Source organism: Cololabis saira, chromosome 13 (genome assembly GCF_033807715.1).
Source record: "Cololabis saira isolate AMF1-May2022 chromosome 13, fColSai1.1, whole genome shotgun sequence".
Lineage (NCBI taxonomy): Eukaryota > Metazoa > Chordata > Actinopteri > Beloniformes > Belonidae > Cololabis > Cololabis saira.
Window position 1 is genome coordinate 3,676,328 of NC_084599.1, and position 22,748 is coordinate 3,699,075.

General features: G+C 42.7%; 1 protein-coding gene across 1 annotated transcript in view; it reads right to left on the minus strand.

Moving 5' to 3' along the window:
- Positions 1–16,449, minus strand: part of LOC133458007 (desmoglein-2.1-like) — a 32,839-nt gene extending 16,390 nt beyond the window's left edge. Inside the window, exons 1-4 of the mRNA XM_061737456.1 lie at positions 16,376–16,449; positions 3,505–3,633; positions 1,450–1,608; positions 1,203–1,344 (exon numbers count right to left, since the gene is read on the minus strand). Of these exons, the coding sequence (XP_061593440.1) occupies positions 1,203–1,344; positions 1,450–1,608; positions 3,505–3,633; positions 16,376–16,420 (475 nt within the window). The 5' untranslated portion in view covers positions 16,421–16,449. The remainder of the gene's footprint in view (positions 1–1,202; positions 1,345–1,449; positions 1,609–3,504; positions 3,634–16,375) is intronic.
- Between the last annotated feature and the right edge of the window lie 6,299 nt (positions 16,450–22,748).

Consider the following 22,748-nt stretch of genomic DNA (forward strand, 5'->3'; position numbering starts at 1 on the left):
ACATGCCTGGAACACCTCCCTAGGGAGGAGGGATATGCCTGGAACACCTCCCTAGGGAGGTGGGACATGCCTGGAACACCTCCCTAGGGAGGTGGGACATGCCTGGAACTCCTCCCTAGGGAGGAGGGACATGCCTGGAACACCTCCCTAGGGAGGACTGACATGCCTGGAACTCCTCCCTAGGAAGGAGGGACATGCCTGGAACACCTCCCTAGGGAGGAGGGACATGCCTGGAACACCTCCCTAGGGAGGTGGGACATGCCTGGAACTCCTCCCTAGGGAGGCGTCCAGGAGGATCCGGTACAGATGCCCAAGCCACCTCAGCTGACTCCTCTCAATGTGAAGGAGCAGCGGCTCGACTCCGAGCTCCTCCCGGGTGACCGAACTCCTCACCCTATCCCTAAGGGAGCGTCCAGCCACCCTGCAGAGGAAACTCATCTCTAAGGAAGCGTCCAGCCGCCCTGCGGAGGAAACTCATCTCTAAGGGAGCGTCCAGCCACCCTGCGGAGGAAACTCATCTCTAAGGGAGCGACCAGCCACCCTGCGGAGGAAACTCATCTCTAAGGGAGCGACCAGCCACCCTGCGGAGGAAACTCATCTCAGCCACTTGTATCCACAATCTTGTCCTTTCGGTCACTACCCAAAGTTCATGACCATAGGTGAGGGTAGGTGCGTAGATTGACCGGTAAATCTAGAGCTTCACCTTTCGACTCAGCTCCCTCTTCACCACGACGGTCCGGTACATCGACCGCATAACTGCGGACGCTGCACCGATCCGTCTGTCAATCTCCCGCTCCATCGTTCCCTCACTCGTTAACAAGACCCCGAGATACTTGAACTCCTCCACCTGAGGCAGGACTTCTCCACCCACCCGGAGAAAGCACGCCACCCTTTCCCGGTGGAGAACCATGGCCTCAGTTTTGGAGGTGCTGATCCGATGAAGCCAACAGGACAACGTCATCCGCAAAAAGCAGAGATGAAATCCTGAGGTTCCCAAACCGGATCCCCTCCGGCCCCTGGCTGCGCCTAGAAATCCTGTCCATAAAAATTATGAACAGGACCGGTGACAAAGGGCAGCCCTGCCGGAGTCCAACATGCACCGGGAACAAGTCTCATTATCTCGTTATTCAAGACAAACAATGATACGTTTTATTCATAAGGAGCAGTGTAGTTTTACTTCTCCAGTAAGTTTCCACACTTACCCACAACACTATGCTCAGCCACTTCCACAGGCTCCATTTCTCCAAACACTGGAGGATTGTCATTCTCATCCACAACCTTAATGCGTATGTCGAGGAATTTCTCTGCCAGGCTGCCATTTTCATACATAGCAATGGTTGACAGCTGAAACAGTAGAACAGTGTCTTATCACATTTGTTAAGATGAACAGCAACATAGACGTGAACATTTTAGAGTGCATCACATTTCCTTTAGTGTAGAAATACTCACGACGTATAAATCGATATACTCTCTGTCAAGGAACTTCTTGGTGATACGCACGTTTCCAGAGTAACGGTCAACCACAAACACATGATAGGGAAATTCGCTTGCACCAATGCCTTTTATGGAATATTGAATATTTGATGTGTCTGCATAATCTGATCGAATCTGCAAAAGTAAAAGACATCATCATCTCACCTAGACCTAAAAATCGTTGTGGGCAATAAAATCTGACGTTTGTGCTTAAACTGTTTAAAATTCAGGAAAACAAATACTATAAATACAAAATGATTAATACATATAAAACAAAGGTATAAATACACATAGGCATGTACCTATGGACATGTGTATGTATATGTGTAGGTATGTGTATGTATGTGCTTATTTATATACTGTATGGAATGATATTTACAGTAATGACATGTGGAATATGCTGTATGTTTGTGTACAGTTATTTTTTTATACTCGGGCAGCTTCTCATATGGATTTATTTATGTATTTTGTTTCATTCACTAAATCCTAAATGCACTAGTTTATAAAAGCTAACATTTCTTTTGTGAAAACAGTAGGCGTCATAAGCTTAGGCTTCAGTCTACACCTTTTGGTCCTTGGTTTTTAGTTAAAATTGTGTATATATATATATATATATATATATATATATATATATATATATATATATATATATATATATATATATATATATATACCGTTTTTGTATATAAAATTACATTTTATTTTGTATCACACTGACGATTTACACCTGTAATTTGTGTTATTTGTGTTGTGGAAATTGAAAGGAGCAATAAACTAAACTAAACTAAACTAAATTATTGTAATATTTATGTAATATCTTATTAATATGAACTTGATTTTAAAACACATCCATAGTTTCTGACAGACAAACAACCCATGTTCAAGGTCTCTTTTCTGCTGCTATGTGCAAGGCTTACCACCAGGGGGCACACAAGCCAGTACTCAAGGGCCAGTCTACTGCATGTTTAATCAACACAGCCCATTCTAATCACTGGTCAGCATCAGCTTGTCATCAAACTCCATTAATGACACTGTCTGCCAGGCTTGTACTGAAGCAGGGAAACATCTAATTCTAAAAGGTGCAGAAGAATGCAGAGGTGGGTAGTAACGAGTTACATTTACTTGAGTAAGTTTTGGGAAATGTTGTACTTTTAGGAGTAGTTTTGAATCACTATACTTTTTCTTTTACTTGAGTAGATTTGTGAAGAAGAAACTGTTACTCTTACTCCGCTACATTAGGCTACGTTGAGCTGTTACTTTTCTTTTATCCCTTTTATCCACGTACGCGTCAATCTCATGACATCACTGGGTGATTCTTTGGGAAAAATGTTAGTTTTTGCATGTTTTGTCACATTTACACAGACTCAAACACACACAGAGTTTCTATGAGTTCATGTTTGTTCTAGTTCTGCTGGTTAAAAAAGAAAAGTACAAAGGCTTGAAATTTTGTGCTACTTGTGCTTAATTTATTTTTTTATTCTGCTATTATTTTATTATTTATTAAAGTACTTGAATTTACTTTAAGATTATTTTAATTTAAGCTATTTTTTATTTTTTTTAATTAATTTTAATGTATTTTATTATTTTATTGATTTAATTTGCCTGAAGATGATTATTTTGTACTTTTGTCTGTTTGAATGGTCGAGTTAAAAAAATAAATCAGACGTTACTCAACAGTTACTCAGTATTTGAGTAGTTTTTTCACCAAGTACTTTTTTACTTTTACTCAAGTAATTATTTGGATGACTACTTTTTACTTCTACTCATATTATTCTGAAGTAACAGTACTTTTACTTGAGTACAATTTTTGGCTCCTCTACCCAGCTCTGGTAGAATGGCACCCCAAGTACCGGCTTGTGTGCACCCCTGGTTATCATGTCTAATGTATTATGTTAATGTCAGTCATTTGTATCAGGGTGTGTTGAACTAGGGAAACATCTAAAACCTGCAGGACACCGGCCCTTGAGGACCCGGACTGAAGACCCCTTGTCTAAAACAGGAAGGACAGTGGAGTGGTTCTCAGGGACTCACCTTGACGATCGCGGGCACGTCAGTGTAGTCATGGTTTTCTATCAGAACTTTTGGAGGGATGACCCACTCTCTCCTTTTTCTTATCAGTTTTTCTCCAGAGTGTGGCGTCACCTCAGCAACAAGCTGGAGCTGCAGAACAACTAAAGTTACTCCACAATAAATCCACATTTATCAGGAATCAGCTTCTTGTCCTGGCAGGGTGGCGTCATCACATCACATCCCAAAATAACATTTCATATGAGAAACCATAGCCACACCTTACCACACATCCGTCTGTTTGAAATGCTTTTATCAGAGGTATTCAACTGGTTTTGTCCCAGTCCCACCATTATAAACAAGAAGCCACTCAGGGACCAACTGCTTTTGGGGATGTTTGTTTTATTTTGCAGCTTGCTTTTAAATAAGAGTACGGGCCTATATAGGCTATTTATTTGCATCAGTGTCTATTTTTATTTGCACCTTTTGCTATAAAAAAAACAAAACAAAAAAATGTCAATGAAAAATGAACAATAGGAAGCCAAGAGGGCACTGTCACTCATTTGACATAATTTGGATGGGTAAATTATTCACAAAAATGAATAGTGAATGGAAAATAAATTGAGTCTAAAGAATAAATATATATTTTTCAAATTATTATTGTTTTCCATTTACAATTTCACGGACCACCTGCAATACCGCCACGGACCACCAGAGGGCCGCGGACCACCAGAGGGCCGCGGACCACCAGAGGGCCGCGGACCACCAGAGGGCCGCGGACCACCAGAGGGCCGCGGACCACCGGTTGACAATCCCGGTGTCGTGCCAAAAAGTGATTGCCTGCCAGAATCTGATTTCTCCCCTGAAAATGGGTCTTTTCACCTGCCAAAAATTGATTGAAGGCCAAATACAGTTAATTAAAAGTTGTTTCTGCCTAAATATGACTTGATCTCATTCTTGAGCTTCATAATCTGAAAATCTGACGTTTTAGCGCTATCGCTCAACGGGCTGCTGTGCGCGCTCCCGCGGCCACAAATCAGAAGAAATCAGATTCTGGCAGGAAATCACTTTTTGGCACAACACCGGCTTTTATTGATGAGACACATCTCAGCAAACCTCTATTTGATCTCTTACTTGATCACTCTCTCATTTTCTTTTCCATCTTTGCCCTCCTGAGTGTCTTAGTTTTCTCTTTTAATGCTTTCCTTTGACCTGAGGAGCTTATGCGAGTCAGAGTAGGATCAGTAAAAGCTTCAATCTCCCCCTTTCAGTCAGATTTTCCATCCTCTTTCGCTTTGAGCTGCTCTTTTGTTGTTTGAAAACAGAATAAAGTGAAACTGAAGTAACATGATGCATATGAAAGCTATTTTGGACTGATTTTACTGATAGTAGGGGCGGGAAATCGCTAGTGCTCAGCTTTCAAAGTAATCTAATGTTCCTCCGAATGAAACCGAAAGTGATATCTTAATATTTAAAAAACAGTGTTTCTTAACTAAATTAAGTCTTATGTTACATAGGATGAGGATTATTCGTGGCTGTTTGTCCTTCTGTAAACCTAGATGAAGACGAGAAAGAAAGAAAAGTATATGTTTTATTTAGTTTTTTATAGTAAAACCTACATTATGAAGATTGTAATCAAGAGTCATTTATGTCGTTTCTGGTATTATTGTGAAGACTACGATTTTTTTATTCATGTTTATTTTGTAGAGGGAAGTGAAACAAATCTTCCAGTCTGACTTAAATTATAAAGTATTTCTTGCTCTTTATCTGGAAAAAATGCAACTTAATTCTGTTTTACAAAGTTAATCAGAATGATTTTGTTTAATTGATGTATCTTTTTTCTAAACAAGAAAAAAGCTGCAGGAACACCTATAGTGGTGTTTCCATATTTATTCTAGGGTCTGCATTTAGCTACTGCTTTAGTGCAGTTATGTTTAAAAACCTGCACGTGAGAAAAATGTGTGTGAAAAAAGATATAAAAGGTGCATGAACTGGAAATGGAAAGTACCCACGTTGGAACACTGTCCTGTGGTGTTTTGACCAAAACATGTTATAATAATTTCATCAGACTTCACACAACCGGTTTGATATTTAAGGAAGAAAAAACCAGCAGAATATGATGGTGCCGTGTCTGATGTCTCTGATGTCTGACTCAAACCTGCTGTAAAACCTCGCCAGCCAAATCCTTTAATAACTCCTGTGTGATTTTCAAGCAGTAAGTCATGTGATGCTTCTCCTAACAAGGAAGATGGATTTTATTTCAAGCAGTAAGACAATCAGCAGAACTATCATTGACTTGCCGTTTTACAATGTCATTTTAGAGTTTAGAATTTGTACTTTTGAACTGAACTCATATTAACTAATTAAACTGGAGATTGGTACCAATTATTGGAGGTTTTTAATGTTTACTCATGGCCATCAATGCCCAGTTGTAGACTTTATTGTTAATTGTTGGCTTATCTTGAACAACAAATCACCAACAAATTAAAAAGTGTCAAAATATTTAAAAAAAAAAAAAGCAAAAACGATTTAACAGTTTAGAAATAAAAAACAACAGCAAAATAAAGTGTTGGAGAGGGAACAGGAGGAAGCAGAAAGTTTATTTAGTCCTGTCCCTTCCTCACTATATCATCATATACCAGAGAAAAGGACTATTCCTAAGGTCAACTACTTGGAACACACAAATCCACTTTTTATACAATCAAAACTACTGAAATTCACTGGCATCATATCTTACCAAACAGCAATCATCATGTATAAAGCAAAAAACAGACAATTACCAGAAAATATCCAAAATGTATTTAGGAATCGGGAGGGAGGGTATCAGTTAAGAGGGAAACATAACTTCAAAATCTTAAACATACGAACAACCTTGAAAAGTTTCTGTATATCTATTACCGTTGTCAAGCTATGGAACAACCTAAGTGAGGAACTCAAACAAAGTCCAAATATCCAACAGTTCAAGAAAATGTACAAAAATATGTTGTTTAAAGGGTACAAAGGATAAAGTTCATGAATGATTATTGTTTATTATCATTCATTTGATATGGCATGGTGATGAGAGGCAGAGAAGCCTGTGTGTGTATGGATGTGTGTGTGTGTATATATATGTGTATATGTATATGTGTGCATGTATGTGTAAGTATGTTTAGGTATGTGTATATATGGATACAGTATGTAGCCTATGTATGTGTGTATGTGTATATATATATATTTTTTTTTTTTTGTAATTTTAGACAAAGGGGTGAGAGCTAATAAGCTATGCTTCTTCTCACTCCATTCGAATATGTCATTTTTTTTCAGTTTTTCTGTGCTTTATTATTTTGCTTCCTGGTAATTGGCATATTCGGAATAAACAGTACAAACAAAACAAAACAAAACAAAACAAAATATAAAAATTAGAATAAGATAAAATAAGTAAAGAAAGAAAAGACAAAATAATAACAAAAAATAAATAAATACAACACAGACAATGAATAAACAAAGATCAAGGCATAATTAAACTAGCCTCCTATAATATCCTAAACTCCTAAATGTCATTTCCAGTCACTTCTCTGATGATCCATGACCAGCCATGAATGCATCATAGATGATGTATCACATAAGGAACAGAATAATAATAAAAGAAATACATACAGAAGGTAAATTGAGTTCTTTAGAGATCCTCGTTTTTATATTTGTCAAGAAGTGTTTTCTTGTATGTGTTTTTAAACTGTATAGAGTTAGTGCTATGTTTGATTTCTTCATCAACACATTCCACAAAGTTCCCCACAGACGGATCTGCACATGCTTTTAAGAGCAGGACGTACACAAGGTTGTTTAAAGTTTAGCTTTCCTCTTAGATGATATTTTCCTTCTTTATCTTGAAACAGTTTTTGAATGTTTTCAGGTAGTGCATTAATTCTTGCTTTGAACATTAATGTTGCTGTTCTAATTTTCACTATGGCCCCGTTTACACGTAGCAAAAACGGTGGTGTTTTCATGCGTTTTGGCCGTTCTTTTACACGAAAACGAAGCTTAAAGTCTCCAAAAACAATCATTTCTGAAAACTCCAGCCAAAGTGGAGATTTGTAAAACCTCCATCTTCACGTTTGCTTGTAAACAGAGAGAAACGGACATTTAGGCTTCAGAACGTCACATTACAGACAGAAACGTCACCAGCGTCATGAGTGACACCTGCGTTTACAATTAGTTTGTAACCGTCAATATTTTCTTGTATTTTACCTGTTTTATATTCTGAAGTCACACTTAAAAGTAACTCCACTTCTCTGTCACTCCAAAGGAAAGACTCGTTCATCTTGGAAGTAACTGGAAGTTACTCGTGTCATTTGTTAATGTTTTTTTCCAGGATTCTGATTGGCTAGCATGACTTTATCTTCTCGTTACACTGCCCCCTGTAGGTTTGGCTGCTCATAGCACCTTAACAGATATTTATGTGGGTTTGTGATGGTATTTTTCAAAACGTAAAGGGGGAAATATTTGTTTTTGTGAATATCCGGGTATGTGTAAACGTGGCCTAAGTCAATAAATTTCAAAATCTGTAATTTAAGGAATAGAGGATTGGTGTGATCGAGACTCAGTTAGCATGTTTGATCATAAATTCCTGTACAGAAAGAGGTCGTGCAGGCTGTTGACAGGTGTAAACACTTCTGTCCTGTAAAAAAAATATCCACAACTGACTGAGACAGCAGGAGTGTATTATTTAACATGCCGTGGTGCATCGTCCTGCCAAGGTTTATGTAACAGTGTATCGAGGACTCACGTGCCCCACCCGGCCCTCCACATCGCACTATCCACACAATGTTCCAGCTTCTAGTGAAAGGTGTGGCCTCTCACCTGAAAACACCAGAATGTCTCGTCCAATGGAGACAGAACAACCCTTCAGGCCTCAGGTTGTCTGAGTTCCCACAGCAGCAAAAAAAGAAACGACAAGATTCAGCATGTGCCTCTGCTGAAGATTTTCCTGGGAATGACTCCGTGCCAGGCTCAGAATCCTGCAGGTAAGGCCAGAAGTTGTGCTGTAGCTGCACTAAATAGTATGTTTGAGTTGCAGCTAGGGTTTCCAACCATCCCTTGAAAAACGGAATTGTCCCGTATTTATAAACTGAAGTCCCGTATTGAGCTGAAAAGGGACGCACTTTGTCCCGTTTTACTGTGAGAGTCAGAAAATAGTCATAAAATGCCAATGGAAAATGGCATTGAGCTGTTGAGTTCATAAGTTATTTTTTCCTGTTTTATTACAACTGTAGCTACAGTCATGGCCTTTGAGACACAAATATGTTTACAAGTTTTCTACAGACTTTCTGTTTGCACTTTTGTTATTGCACTAAAAATGTGCACGATTACAGAATGGATGTTCTGCTTTCTTTCTATTGTTTTATATTGATTTATACAATTTTAAGTTAAGCAGGACAGGTTTCTGTTTAAGAAAGATACTTGTTTCATTCAGTTCATTTTTGTTATTTTAGATTAAAGTGAATTGCTGGATAATAATTTGTTTTCCATGTGTTCATGGCGTTCAAAAATTCAATTCAGGTTCGAGTCAAATAGTTAAAAAAAATGGTTTCACTCCGCAGTGAGCAGACCTACACAGCGCGTGTCTGGGTTGGTGTGCCGACCACGAATGGTTGAAATCATGACTCTTTATACAGTAAGTTCAAAGCACAAAAGGCAGGAATCAACAAGCCAAAGGTGAAAGACTAAAAGCAGTTAAAGGGTATTTTCAGTCAGATGTGATCTGTGGCCAAATGAGTTGGTATTAACATATCAGTCAGTCAGGAACATTCCCGTGGTTCAGGTCTGTGTTGAGGCCAGTTCAAAGGTGTGAGCCCTGCAGGAGGTAGGAAGCTGGAGCTTCACGTCACAATGGTGTGACAATGCCTCAACAAGACAATGGGGAGAAACAGATGTTTTAACATTGTGCATTATATAATAAAAGCTTGTATTAACTTTGATTGTATTTCACTGGTTTTCTTATGGTGCACCAGACAAACCAACACTAGGATATTTCAACTCACAAAAAAAGGGGCTAAAAAAATTCACCACACCAGGGTGAAGGCAATCGATGAGGTGTCCCTTATTTATTTTTCAGGGAGTTGGCAACCCTAGTTGCAGCATTAAAACCTAACTCCAAAGCTCAACATGACAGGTGAAGCTTCGCTCAGTCTTGATTTCTTAACGTAATTATCTGGAGACGACGCAGGAAAGCGTAGCCCCTGAAGAGTGCCAAGCAGCCCATGTCAGGGCAGACTCATCGGTACTGCAACTGCTAACATGTACAGACATCTAAGATGCTAGGATTATATTCTGATGACTGCATTATACTGTATCTGTGGAAGGTAGCGCTGCTCGTAGGGACGCGCCCGTTACAGCAGACGCTCCCTAGTGTGTTCAAAGTACCGCCAACGAAATGTTACCCCACCGGCGGCGACACATCGATTTAATTAAATTGAGATAAAGAGACAATTAAATTAAATCTGGCGTGTTCCTCGTGTTAATTCATAAACGACATTCTTCTTGCTATAAAACTGTGTTCTGCTGTCAGTCTACAAGTATTAACTTGATGATTTTAGTGGTTGGGAAAGTTATCTGCGCTAATGTGTTTCTTTTTATTCTTTGAAATTAGCACCCCAGGCAAACTCCCAGAGACCAATCCACGCACGGAGCCAGAAACAATGAAGCAACGGTGAAGCAGACGGAGCTGCTCAGCTAGTTAGACATCCCCACCGGGTCGTATGGCGGCCGATGGCGTTGACACGATGCTCAGTTGGTCATAATGGGCCCAAAGACACGTGACACGACATACAATCTTACATCCACCTTTTCAAACTGGCCTAATCCCTCTGACTTTCTACACTGTGGCTATAATATCGGTTGATGTTGTTTAATAATGCTTGTTGTTGTCATTTTATGCTTGTATGTTATGCTTTTACTCTTTGTAAGGTGACTTTGGTTGACTTGAAAGGCGCCACCAAATAAAATGTTTTATTATTATTATTTATTATTATACAATCTATACCAGGGGTCGGCAACCCAAAATGTTGAAAGAGCCGTATTGGACCAAAAACACAAAAAACAAATATGTCTGGAGCCGCAAAAAATTAAAAGTCTTGTATAAGCCTTAGAATGAAGATTTTTTTTTCATTAGGCAAAAGGAAAAAAGAGAAAAAAAAGAAGAAAAAAAGGAAAACATTTATTTTTTTGGGAAAAAGCTCCATGAGCCACTGGGGCGGCGCTAAAGAGCCTGCGCTCTAGAGCCGCGGGTTGCCGATCCCTGATCTATACAATCTAAAAAAAGAGTTCCAACTTTATAATTTTCAGATCACACACACACACACACACACACACACATACATGTACAGGACTGTCTCAGAAAATTAGAATATTGTGATAAAGTTCTTTATTTTCTGTAATACAATTAAAAAAACAAAAATGTCATACATTCTGGATTCATTACAAATCAACTGAAATATTACAAGCCTTTTATTATTTTAATATTGCTGATCATGGCTTACAGTTTAAGATTAAGATTCCCAGAATATTCTAATTTTTTTGAGATAGGATATTTGAGTTTTCTTAAGCTGTAAGCCATGATCAGCAATATTAAAATAATACAAGGCTTGCAATATTTCAGTTGATTTGTAATGAATCCAGAATGGATTACATTTTTGAATTACCGGTACAGAAAATAAAGGACTTTATCACAATATTCTCATTTTCTGAGACAGTCCTGTATATACACAGACAGACAACCAGGCACGCTCACACCTACGGGCACTTTAGAATCATCAATCAACCTAGCATGCATGTTTTTTTTACTGTGGGGGGAAGCCAGAGTACCCGGAGGGAACCCACGCAAGCACCATCCCTTACATTTGGATATAAAATCCATAAATATTGAACAAGTCAGTACATTCAAACTGCTGGGTGTTACCATTGATAGCTCACTATCTTGGTCAAATCATATAAATAACATTGTCACTAAAATGGGAAAAGGAATTGGCATGACTAGAAAGTGTGCTACCTTCATCACTTCAGTTCTGCATTCTCTAGTTCTGTCTCATCTGGAATACTGTCCTGTGATTTGGTCTTCAGCTTCAAAATCTGATCTGAAGAAGTTACAGGTTGGCGGCTCGGCTTGCTGTTGGTAGCTCATACAGAACAAACATAAACTACATGCATTTCTGTCTGTGGCGTAAGGTTATGGAACGCATTACCAGAAGAATTAAAATATAGCAAAAATGTGTTGAATTTTAAAAAAAGGTATAAAGACATGATGATGGATAAGTACAGACTTGTTCCCGGGTAATGGAATGATGGCATAAAGAAAGGAAACAAAAGGATGGGTATATTGAGTATCATTTTTATAATAATTTAAATAATCCTTTTTTTTAACATATGTGTGTGCAGATACATGCATGTATGTAAGTGTAAGCATGTGTAGTGTACATATGTATGTGGATATGTAATGTGCTTGTATATATGTATGTACATGTATGGATATATGTGTAGGTACGTATGTTAGTACATAAGTAGTTAGGTATGCATGTAAATATGCATATGTTTTTGTTGTTGTTAGCTATTATTCATTTGTTGTATTTATTTATATTTATATGTAAGAAGGGGGGGCATTCATAAGCCGAGGCTTCAGCCCTGCCCCTTTGGTTGTGACCTAAGTGTACATGCTTGGTGGTGACCAATACATTTTTTTTTTCATTCAGTCATTTTCATTCATACATGCATGCACAGTTATGTGGCTGACTGTTGAGCAGAAAACATGATTACATCTTTTAATGTTACTGCGATGCATTATTAGCACCAAATTTCCATTGAGCTTGCCTCGTCAGTTACAGTTACAGCACTAGAGGCGCTGCTCTGCTCAGATATTGCTCCCAGCTCCAACAACTAATTCTCGCAAGCTTACTGTCATATACAGATCAATAGCTCTCTGGAATTCTCTGCCTAAACATATCAAACAAACTGTAAATAATAAAATAACTTTCAAAAAACTTACCAAGAAATATCTCACCAACTAAGAGAAGTATGTCCTCACATGTGGCTCTGCCTGTCTGTTTATGTTGGTTTATTGGTTTGTACTCTGTGGATTATACTGTTCATCCGTTGAGCATGTTCTGTGTCTGGTAGAGTCTGTTATACAATCAGCCTGTCTGACTGTCTTTGTTCTCTCTTGATTATTTTTAATTTGTCTGTATTTACTTCATTGTTTATCAGTATTATTCTCAAATGTATGTTTTTATCATTTTAGGTCTGTGCAGCCTGTCTGATTGTTTTTTTTTTGTTGTTGTATTTTTATTGTATGGCTGCACTGTACTGTATCTTTATGTTCAGGACCCCAGGAAGACTAGAGGCACATTAGTGTGCTTCTAATGGGGATCCTTAAACATTGAAACATTGAAAGATCCTAGTGTTGGTTTGTCTGGTGCACCGTAAGAAAACCAGTGAAATAGAATCAAAGTTAATACAAACTTTATTATATCATGCACATATGTTCCGGCCGGAGGTTCACTTCTCTCAAACCACAGAGGTAGGAGAGAAATGCACACGGTGGTCATTATCCAGTTGTATTTATACTGAAAAGGGAGGTGTTCTTTGTAGTGAACCCCATCTGTGGGGGAAGACACCCAAACATCTCACACCCCCAGCCCCACATCTCCTTTGCCTCCCACCTGAGGTGTCAACCCAGATAACAGATAAAAGCCCTCAATGTTAAAACATCTATTTCTCCCCATTGTCTTCACTTAACGAAGAGTAAATATCTGAACCATTAACCTGCAAATAAAGAAAACAGTGGAGCCATATGCACCAGGGCTGACTCTGCCACTAGAAACAGCTGGACTAGAGCTGAACTCCTGAATAGGAGATTACTTGATTATATTGCATATAGAGAAAACCACGTTAACTTCTGTTACCTCAACGTACAAGACACAATATTTTCAAATTCAGACTTTATAAACTCAGCAAACTTGAGTTGTTTTTTTTTTCTACGATTTCTAGTAATTCAGTTCAGAAAATATAACAGGGATGAAACATTAAAGTTTCATTCCTGCACAGATTACAGAATAATTATTCATTTTAATCTGAAGATTGTAGAATTCAAAAAAACATATCAAACCCAGGGCACATTTGCGTTACACACGGCCCATATTGCATGCATTCAAACAAAAACACCACGCAAAATAATTGAGGATGAAAGAAAAAATGAAACATCAATAATATTTATCAATAACATTTAAAAGATTGATTGAGGTGGGTTCAAATTAATTTAAAAAAAACAGTTAAACTTGCTCGTGAAGATTTGTACTTTCGACCAGAAGGTAAATTCTCAAATTCAGAGAAAGTGCAGCAGGTCCAACACCCCCCGATACCTGTCCGGAAAGGACAGACTTCTCATGGCCCAGTATTTATGTATGTGTATATATGTGTATGTATGTATGTAAGTATATATACATATATATATATATATATGTATATATATATATAAATACATTTCATTAACTCGTTCGCACGATTTAATAAAACGTGAGCACATTTAATTAACTCGTGTGCACGTTCTATTAACTTGTGTGCACGCTTAATTAAATTATGCGCACGAGTTAATATAACGTGCTCACGAGTTATTAAATCATGAACACGATTGAATCAATCGTACACACGAGTTAATAAAACGTGTGCACATTTTTTTTACTAAATTGTGCACACGATTTGGTTAAACGAGCTCTCGTTAAAATAAAATCAATGATGAGACCTAGATCATCATAATTCCGACGGCGGAGATTACTTGCTCTAGGCATTCTTTTTAAAGTGGCTAGACTGATCACTATACCATGTTGTGTGGCTAGAGTTGCCAGCATTTCTTTTTGCGCCATGCCTAACCCATGGTAAATTCTTAGGCGATCCATGTTTAAAGGATCTTAATGCCCTTATGGCTGATAAGGGACGCATTACAGCACGATTAAATTTTGAATTTGGTTGAAGGCCCTGGTCATAGATGGACGGGAGGGAGAGGCATTCTGTCCTCACCACCCCCACCTTCAGCACTGCTGAGAAACTGTCAGACCCTGCTGACATCCTGTACCCTCCCTAATAAAATATAAAATAAATCCTCCAACGGACAGCAACATCCTCAGCCTACATAAAAAATAGTTTTTGCTGTAAACGAGATCACGCATAGATAGATAGATAGATAGATAGATAGATAGATAGATAGATAGATAGATAGATAGATAGATAGATAGATAGATAGATAGATAGATAGATAGATAGATAGATAGATAGATAGATAGATAGATAGATAGATAGATAGATAGATAGATAGATAGATAGATAGATAGATAGATAGATAGATTTATTACACTCAACAACACAGGATAAGATAAAGTGACGACAGTGCTTTGGCAAAAAGGACATAGGATAAGTTAAAACATCAAGCCATGCTGACATTCTGTACCCTCCAACCCTAATAAAATATAAAATTAATCCTCCAACGGACAGCAACATCCTCAGCCTACATAGGAAATAGTCTTTGCTGTAAATGAGAGCGCACATAATCCACACCATGGCTTCAGGGGAAGGAGTTATCCGGGTTGTTTGATGTTTGCACCGCGGATGGACACGGGAGTGTGGTCCCCCACCAACGGGGCTCCAGTACCATCGCTCTTATTTTGTCTACGTTAATAACGAGGTAACTGGACTCATTGGTTGACCTCAGTGAAGTACAGTGAGGAATCTGTGTTTTTGTTCAGCAGACCGAGCAGAAAATTCAGCTCCAGAGAGATCCAAGCAGAGCCGTCTGGGAGATTTGCGAGGCCCTGTGCGAAATGGCTGGGGGGGGCCCTTGAAATTTTGGGGTTTTTTGGGTCGGATCGGGTTTCTATATGCACAATTTTAACTCTCCAATTAGCAAAATACTGGATACCTTCCCCTGCCTCATCATCATCTCTTGCCGCGGGGCCCCACGGCTGCTTGAGACCTGGTCGGATCAGTGATTTTTCTAACAAATTTATCAAACAAGCCTTTCAGAAAGGCATTAAACTCTTCCATTTTCTTTAGTTTTTTTCTTTTTTCATTCCCTGATGGAAATTTCCTGATTCTGTCTCGTTTTCTCGACATTGTGTGACAGTTTGTTCCAACTCCACCCGTCTGGATCAGACCAGCTTGTGTCTGCGCTTGGTCTGATCAGTTGTATTGAACAACAGACATCAATCAGCAAGCACATCATTGCACATATATTTATTGATATGCACAGACTAGTACACATTTAGGTCTGTAATGGAACGTGACTGTTGATATTTATAAGGGAAAAAACGAAGAAAAAAAAACGAAAAAAAAAAAAAAAAACGGCCCATAGCGCGAGGCCCCTTGGGGCGCCAGGCCCCGTGCGGTCGCACGGTTCGCACATCCCTTGCGGCGGCCCTGGATCCAAGGATGTCTTATGCAGACATTAACTTGATCGTTATTTATGATAATGATAAAACAGTCCCAGTATGTTTGATGGAACGGTAGCGCTGATAGTAACGTATATCCGTCTCTTTTAGGTAAAAGTTTTTAAGAAAAGAAAATAGTTAATTATCATGTAAATTTGAAAAAACTTTTGTAAGAAATCAGCACTTACATGTAACACACAAAAGGGTATTTATTTATTTATTTTTTAATCAAGCTATCAGTTTTTTCTCTCATTAAGGAGGAAATGTGATATCAATATTCACAACAATTTAGCCCTAAAATAATATTTAGGACTTATCACTTTTAAATGTTTTATTTCTAAAATAACCTTTAGAACCAGAAGCTTTAAGACTGACAACATCTCTATGAACTACTGTACAACTGTAAACAAGGAAAAACTCTGTAAAATAGACAAAACTGGCAGTGGACTCACCGTTAAAATCAGCAGCACAAACGCAGGTACAGACGTTCGGATCATGGCTCCAGAAAGTTGTTTCTGGATGCAGAGACAGTCCTGACTGCACCGTGAACACACTCCCTAATAAGAGGAGAGCACTCGTACACGTGTTCACTCCCACCCCGTACAGATAGCTGTTACCATGGTTACCTGATGTAACTGAGCCTGAAGCAGCTCATTTACAAACATTCCTACACGTGAGCAGGACAGATTAAAAAAATAAAAAGGCGGAACAAGTTCCCACAGAAAACGAAAATGATTTCTTGTCACTTATTGATATTCACTTACCAATAAAAATTCCACAACACAATCCAACACCAACGATATACCTAAATTCATAATACATAATCATTAAATTCATAAAACAATAACTTCTCTGTGACACACCCATTAATGTTCACATTGCTGGAGGACTAATGAAGTGAACCTTTGTTTCTACCAGCTGGTTGAACCTGCTTTGGGCTTTCAGGAGGAATTATACTGGTGAAGATTTTGGTACACTTATTAGGGCTGTTCCACCAAAGCAGTTCCAGTGCTAGTTTAGTGCCAGTGCCAGACTTGGCACCAGTTCTTTGCTTTTCGACCATCAGCTGTAAGGAAAGCACCAACTCTGTGCCAGAAAACTGGGGCTACTCTGGCCCCCAAACCTTGTGGGGCCAGATGTAAGAACCGCTACGTCACACAAGTGATAGCGAGCGCGGCTCAAATCATAAATCACCAACAGCTGTTTGTTGGAAAGGCTAGTACCGGGTTGGACCCTCTTTTGCCTTCAGAACTGCCTTCGTAGCATGGATTTAACAAGGTAGTAGAAACATTCCTCAGAGTTTGGTCCATATTCACATGATAGCATCACACAGTTGCTGCAGATTTGTCGGCTGCACATCAATGACGGGAAATCTCCCGTTCCACCGCATCCCAAAGGTGCTCTGTTGGAGATCTGGTGACTGTGGAGGCCGTTTGAGTAGTGAACTCATCGTCATGTTCAAGAAACCAGTCTGAGATTATTCTTTATGAAATGCTATCCTGCTGGAAGTAGCATCAGAAGAATGTTCACTTACCAATAATAATGCAATGATCTTTAATGTGGGCATCTTCTACACAAAGGTTGGTAACGTTGATGCTAAGAGAAAAACTTTATAGTGGGTGGAGCCAGAAACATATTGCTCAAAATTTAAAGTTTCAGTTAGTGTTTAAAGTTCCCTTCCTGCACAAGAATTGCTGTCATCAACATGAATATTAAATCACCAACTATTAAGACTTTTTCCAACTTGATAATTGAAGATAAAAAGTCACTAAAATCAATAAAAAATGCAGGAGCAGGTGCAGGTGGGCGATAAACCAACATAAAATAAAAAGTCTGAAGAACCAATCTTGAACATCTGTGATTACAAGGGGAAACTTTGAATGTTCTTCATTTTACAAGTAAAACTTTCCCTGAATACCACAGCAGGTCCTCCGCCATGGCGAGAGGGACGTGGTAACCCGAAAGTGGAGCAGCCATCAGGACAGAGATCTTTTAAATGAATGAACTCTCCTTCTCTGTTCCATGTCTCCGTAAGGAACAGGAAATCCAAGTTTTGTCTGATAAAAAGTTCATTTAATAAAAAGGACTTATTTGCAATTGAACGAGCATTCAATAGACAAAGCCGAGACAAATGTGACGTCACAGACTTTGTGTCCACTGGACACAGCGGAATTTGTTGCAGGCACGCAATGTGGTCACGTGGTCTCCATCTGGGTCGGGACGTCACATGAGGATTTTTGGACGAAAACACCGCGAAGCACACTGGCAAGGCATCCCAGTAATCCCGATTCCAACCTTGCGCTGGCTCCCAAACACTGGCCGGGGAAACCAGAGAAGACGGCGGCGAGGGCAGACCGGCACCAAGCCACATATCGAGGAGAGGGACACTCGGCAACCTGGCCAGACGCTCCATGATGTCCATCTGTGAACGTGACGCCTGCCCACGCCTAACTTTGATGCCAGACCTAGAGCCACGCTGTTCCATCTCTCTTGTCTCCCATCTCCTCAGACAACTCGAGCCGTGCCGAGCTTCGTTGTGGCTCAACCTCCTTGCCACCTGGAAGGGGATCACTTTCTTCATGATGACCAACTTGGCTCACCCTCACGACATCAATCCATACACTGATGCTGCTCCTTCAATCGGTTTTGGGGGCTTTTACGATGGCAGATGGTTTGCAGCAGGATGGCCCTCAGAGCGTGCAAACGAATACCACAACGTATCGACCGAACCATAGATCATCATCGTCATTGCCATCGTCATTGCCATCGTCATTTGCATCGTCATTGGCATCGTCATCGGCATCGTTATCGCCATCGTCATCGCCATCGTCATCGCCTTCGTCATCGCCATCATCTTCATCGCCATCATCATCATCGCCATCATCATTCATCGCCATCATCATCGGCATCGTCTTCGCCATCATCATCGCCATCGTCATCGTTATCGCCTTCGCCTTCGTCTTCGCCTTCGTCTTCGCCTTCGCCTTCGCCATCGTCATCGCCATCGTCATCGCCTTCGTCATCGCCATCATCATCGCCATTATCATCATCGTCAGCGCCATCATCATCGCCATCATCATTCATCGCCATCATCATCGCCACCATCATCGCCATCATCTTCTCACTCACTCACTCACTCACTCATCTTCTCCCGCTTTATCCGTTACCGGGTCGCGGGGGCAGCAGCCTCAGCAGGGATGCCCAGACTTCCCTCACCCCAGACACTTCCTCCAGCTCTTCCGGGGGGAGTCCGAGGCGTTCCCAGGCCAGCCGAGAGACATAGTCTCTCCAGCGTGTCCTGGGTCTTCCCCGGGGTCTCCTCCCGGTGGGACATGCCTGGAACACCTCCCTAGGGAGGCGTCCAGGAGGCATCCGGTACAGATGCCCAAGCCACCTCAGCTGACTCCTCTCAATGTGGAGGAGCAGCGGCTCGACTCCAAGCTCCTCCCGGGTGACCGAACTCCTCACCCTATCTCTAAGGGAGCGTCCAGCCACCCTGCGGAGGAAACTCATCTCGGCCGCTTGTATCCGCGATCTTGTCCTTTCGGTCACTACCCAAAGTTCATGACCATAGGTGAGGGTAGGGGCGTAGATTGACCGGTAAATCGAGAGCTTCGCCTTTCGACTCAGCTCCCTCTTTACCACGACGGTCCAGTACATCGACCGCATTACTGCGGACGCTGCACCGATCCGCCTGTCAATCTCACGCTCCATTGTTCCCTCACTCGTGAACAAGATCCCAAGATACTTGAACTCCTCCACCTGAGGCAGGACTTCTCCACCCACCCGGAGAAGGCATGCCACCCTTTTCCGGTCGAGAACCATGGCCTCGGTCTTGGAGGTGCTGATTCTCATCCCTGCCGCGTCGCACTCGGCCGCAAACCGCCCCAGCACATGCTGGAGGTCCCGGTCTGATGAAGCCAACAGGACAACATCATCTGCAAAAAGCAGAGATGAAATCCTGAGGTTCCCAAACCGGATCCCCTCCGGCCCCTGGCTGCGCCTAGAAATCCTGTCCATAAAAATTATGAACAGGACCGGTGACAAAGGGCAGCCCTGCCGGAGTCCAACATGCACCGGGAACAAGTCTGACTTACTGCCGGCAATGCGAACCAGACTCCTGCTTCGATCATACAGAGACCGGACAGCCCTTAGTAGAGGGCCCCGGACTCCATACTCACTCAGCACCCCCCACAGAATGGCACGAGGGACACGGTCAAATGCCTTCTCCAGATCCACAAAACACATGTAGACTGGTTGGGCAAATTCCCATGAACCCTCGAGCACCCTGCGGAGGGTATAGAGCTGGTCCAGTGTTCCACGACCGGGACGAAAACCGCATTGTTCCTCCTGAATCCGAGGTTCGACTATCGGCCGTAATCTCCTCTCCAGTACCCTGGCGTAGACTTTCCCCGGGAGGCTGAGAAGTGTGATCCCCCTGTAGTTGGAACACACTCTCCGGTCCCCCTTTTTAAACAGAGGGACCACCACCCCGGTTTGCCACCCCAGCGGTACTGTCCCCTTCCTCCATGCAATGTCGCAGAGGCGTGTCAGCCACGACAGCCCTACGACATCCAGAGACTTGAGGTACTCAGGGCGAATCTCATCCACCCCCGGTGCCCGGCCACCGAGGAGCTTACGAACCACCTCGGTGACCTCGGCTTGGGTGATGGATGAGCACGCCTCCGAGCCCCAACCCTCTGCTTCCTCAGTGGAAGGCATGTCAGTCGGGTTAAGGAGATCCTCAAAGTATTCCTTCCACCGTCCGACAATGTCCCCAGTCGAGGTCAACAGCTCCCCACCAGCACCATAAATGGTGCCGGCAGAGTACTGCTTCCCCCTTCTGAGGCGCCGAACGGTCCTCCAGAATTTCCTCGAGGCCGACCGAAAGTCCTCCTCCGTGGCCTCCCCGAACTCCTCCCAGACCCGAGTTTTTGCCTTCAAGACTGCCCGAGCCGCGGCCCGCTTGGCCTGCCGGTACCTATCTACTGCGTCAGGAGTCCCACCGGCCAACATAGCCCGGTAGGACTCCTTCTTCAGTCTGACGGCATCCTGTACTTCCGGTGTCCACCACCGGGTTCTAGGATTGCCGCCACGACAGGCACCGGAGACCTTGCGTCTACAGCTTCGAGCCGCCGCGTTGACAATGGAGGCAGAGAACATGGTCCACTCGGACTCGATGTCCCCTGCCTCCCCCGGGATCCGAGAGAAGCTCTCCCGGAGGTGGGAGTTGAAGATGTCCCTGACAGAGGGCTCAGCCAGACGTTCCCAACAGACCCTCACAATCCGTTTGGGTCTGCCCGGTCTGTCCAACCTCCTCCTCCGCCAGCGCATCCAACTCACCACCAGGTGGTGATCAGTTGACAGCTCAGCCCCTCTCTTCACCCGAGTGTCCAAGACATGCGGCCGAAGGTCAGATGAAACGACAACAAAGTCGATCATTGACCTCCGGCCTAGGGTGTCCTGGTGCCACGTGCACTGATGGACACCCTTATGCCTGAACATGGTGTTCGTGATGGACAAACTGCGACTCGCACAGAAGTCCAACAACAAAACACCACTCGGGTTCAGATCGGGGAGGCCGTTCCTCCCAATCACGCCTCTCCAGGTATCACTGTCATTGCCCACGTGAGCGTTGAAGTCCCCCAGTAGAACAATGGAGTCCCCAGTTGGAGCACTATCAAGTACTCCTCCCAGGGACTCCAAGAAGGCCGGGTACTCCCCACTGCTGTTCGGCCCGTAGGCACAAACAACAGTGAGAGACCTATCCCCGACCCGAAGGCGCAGGGAAGCGACCCTCTCGTTCACCGGGGTGAACTCCAACACATGGCGGCTGAGCTGGGGGGCTATAACCAAGCCCACACCAGCCCGCCGCCTCTCACCCTGGGCAACTCCAGAGTAGTGGAGGGTCCAGCCCCCTTCAAGGAGCTGGGTTCCAGAGCCCAAGCTATGTGTGGAGGTGAGCCCGACTATCTCTAGCCGGTATCTCTCAACCTCACGCACAAGCTCCGGCTCCTTCCCCCCCAGCGAGGTGACATTCCATGTCCCCACTGTGAGGGTTGATGTCCAGGGATTGGGTCGTCGAGGCATCCCGCCACGACTGCTACCCAGCCCACAATGCACCGGCCTGCCATGGTCCTTCCTGCGGGTGGTGGGCCTACTGGAAGGCGGACCCGCGTCGCCGTTTCGGGCTGAGCCCGGCCGGGTCCCACGGGCAAAGACCCGGCCACCAGGCGCTCGCCTACGAGCCCCGACCCCAGGCCTGGCTCCAGGGCGGGGCCCCGGTGACGCCGATCCGGGCGACGTAACGGTCCTCGATTTCTTTTTCTTCATGTTAGGCTTGTGAACCGCTCTTAGTCTGGCCCGTCACCCAGGACCTGTTTGCCATGGGAGTCCCTACCAGGGGCGAAAGTGCCCCCGACATCATCATCGCCACCATCATCGCCATCATCTTCATATCGATAAGTATCGACATAATTAATAAAGGACGCTCCAACTCCACATCCATCATGCTGTTCATGCGCCGTCTAGTCTGGCACTCAGCCATACATCAATTTATCCTCCATGCAGCACATGTCCCCGGTCACTCCACCACCATCACCGACTCTCTTTCTCGTTTTTCATCCCCGAAGACCAATCTCCCCTGAATACTTCGAGACCCTGGCCAACTACTTGTCTTCCTGGAAAACACAGAGCACATCTTCGACAGATCCTTGCGTCCGAGTCAGGACAGTCGTCACCAGTTTCTGGTTTCACCATCGCTTCCGTCACATACTCTCCTTATCTGGCACCTCCCCAACGCACTACTCCGGTCCATGGGCGTGG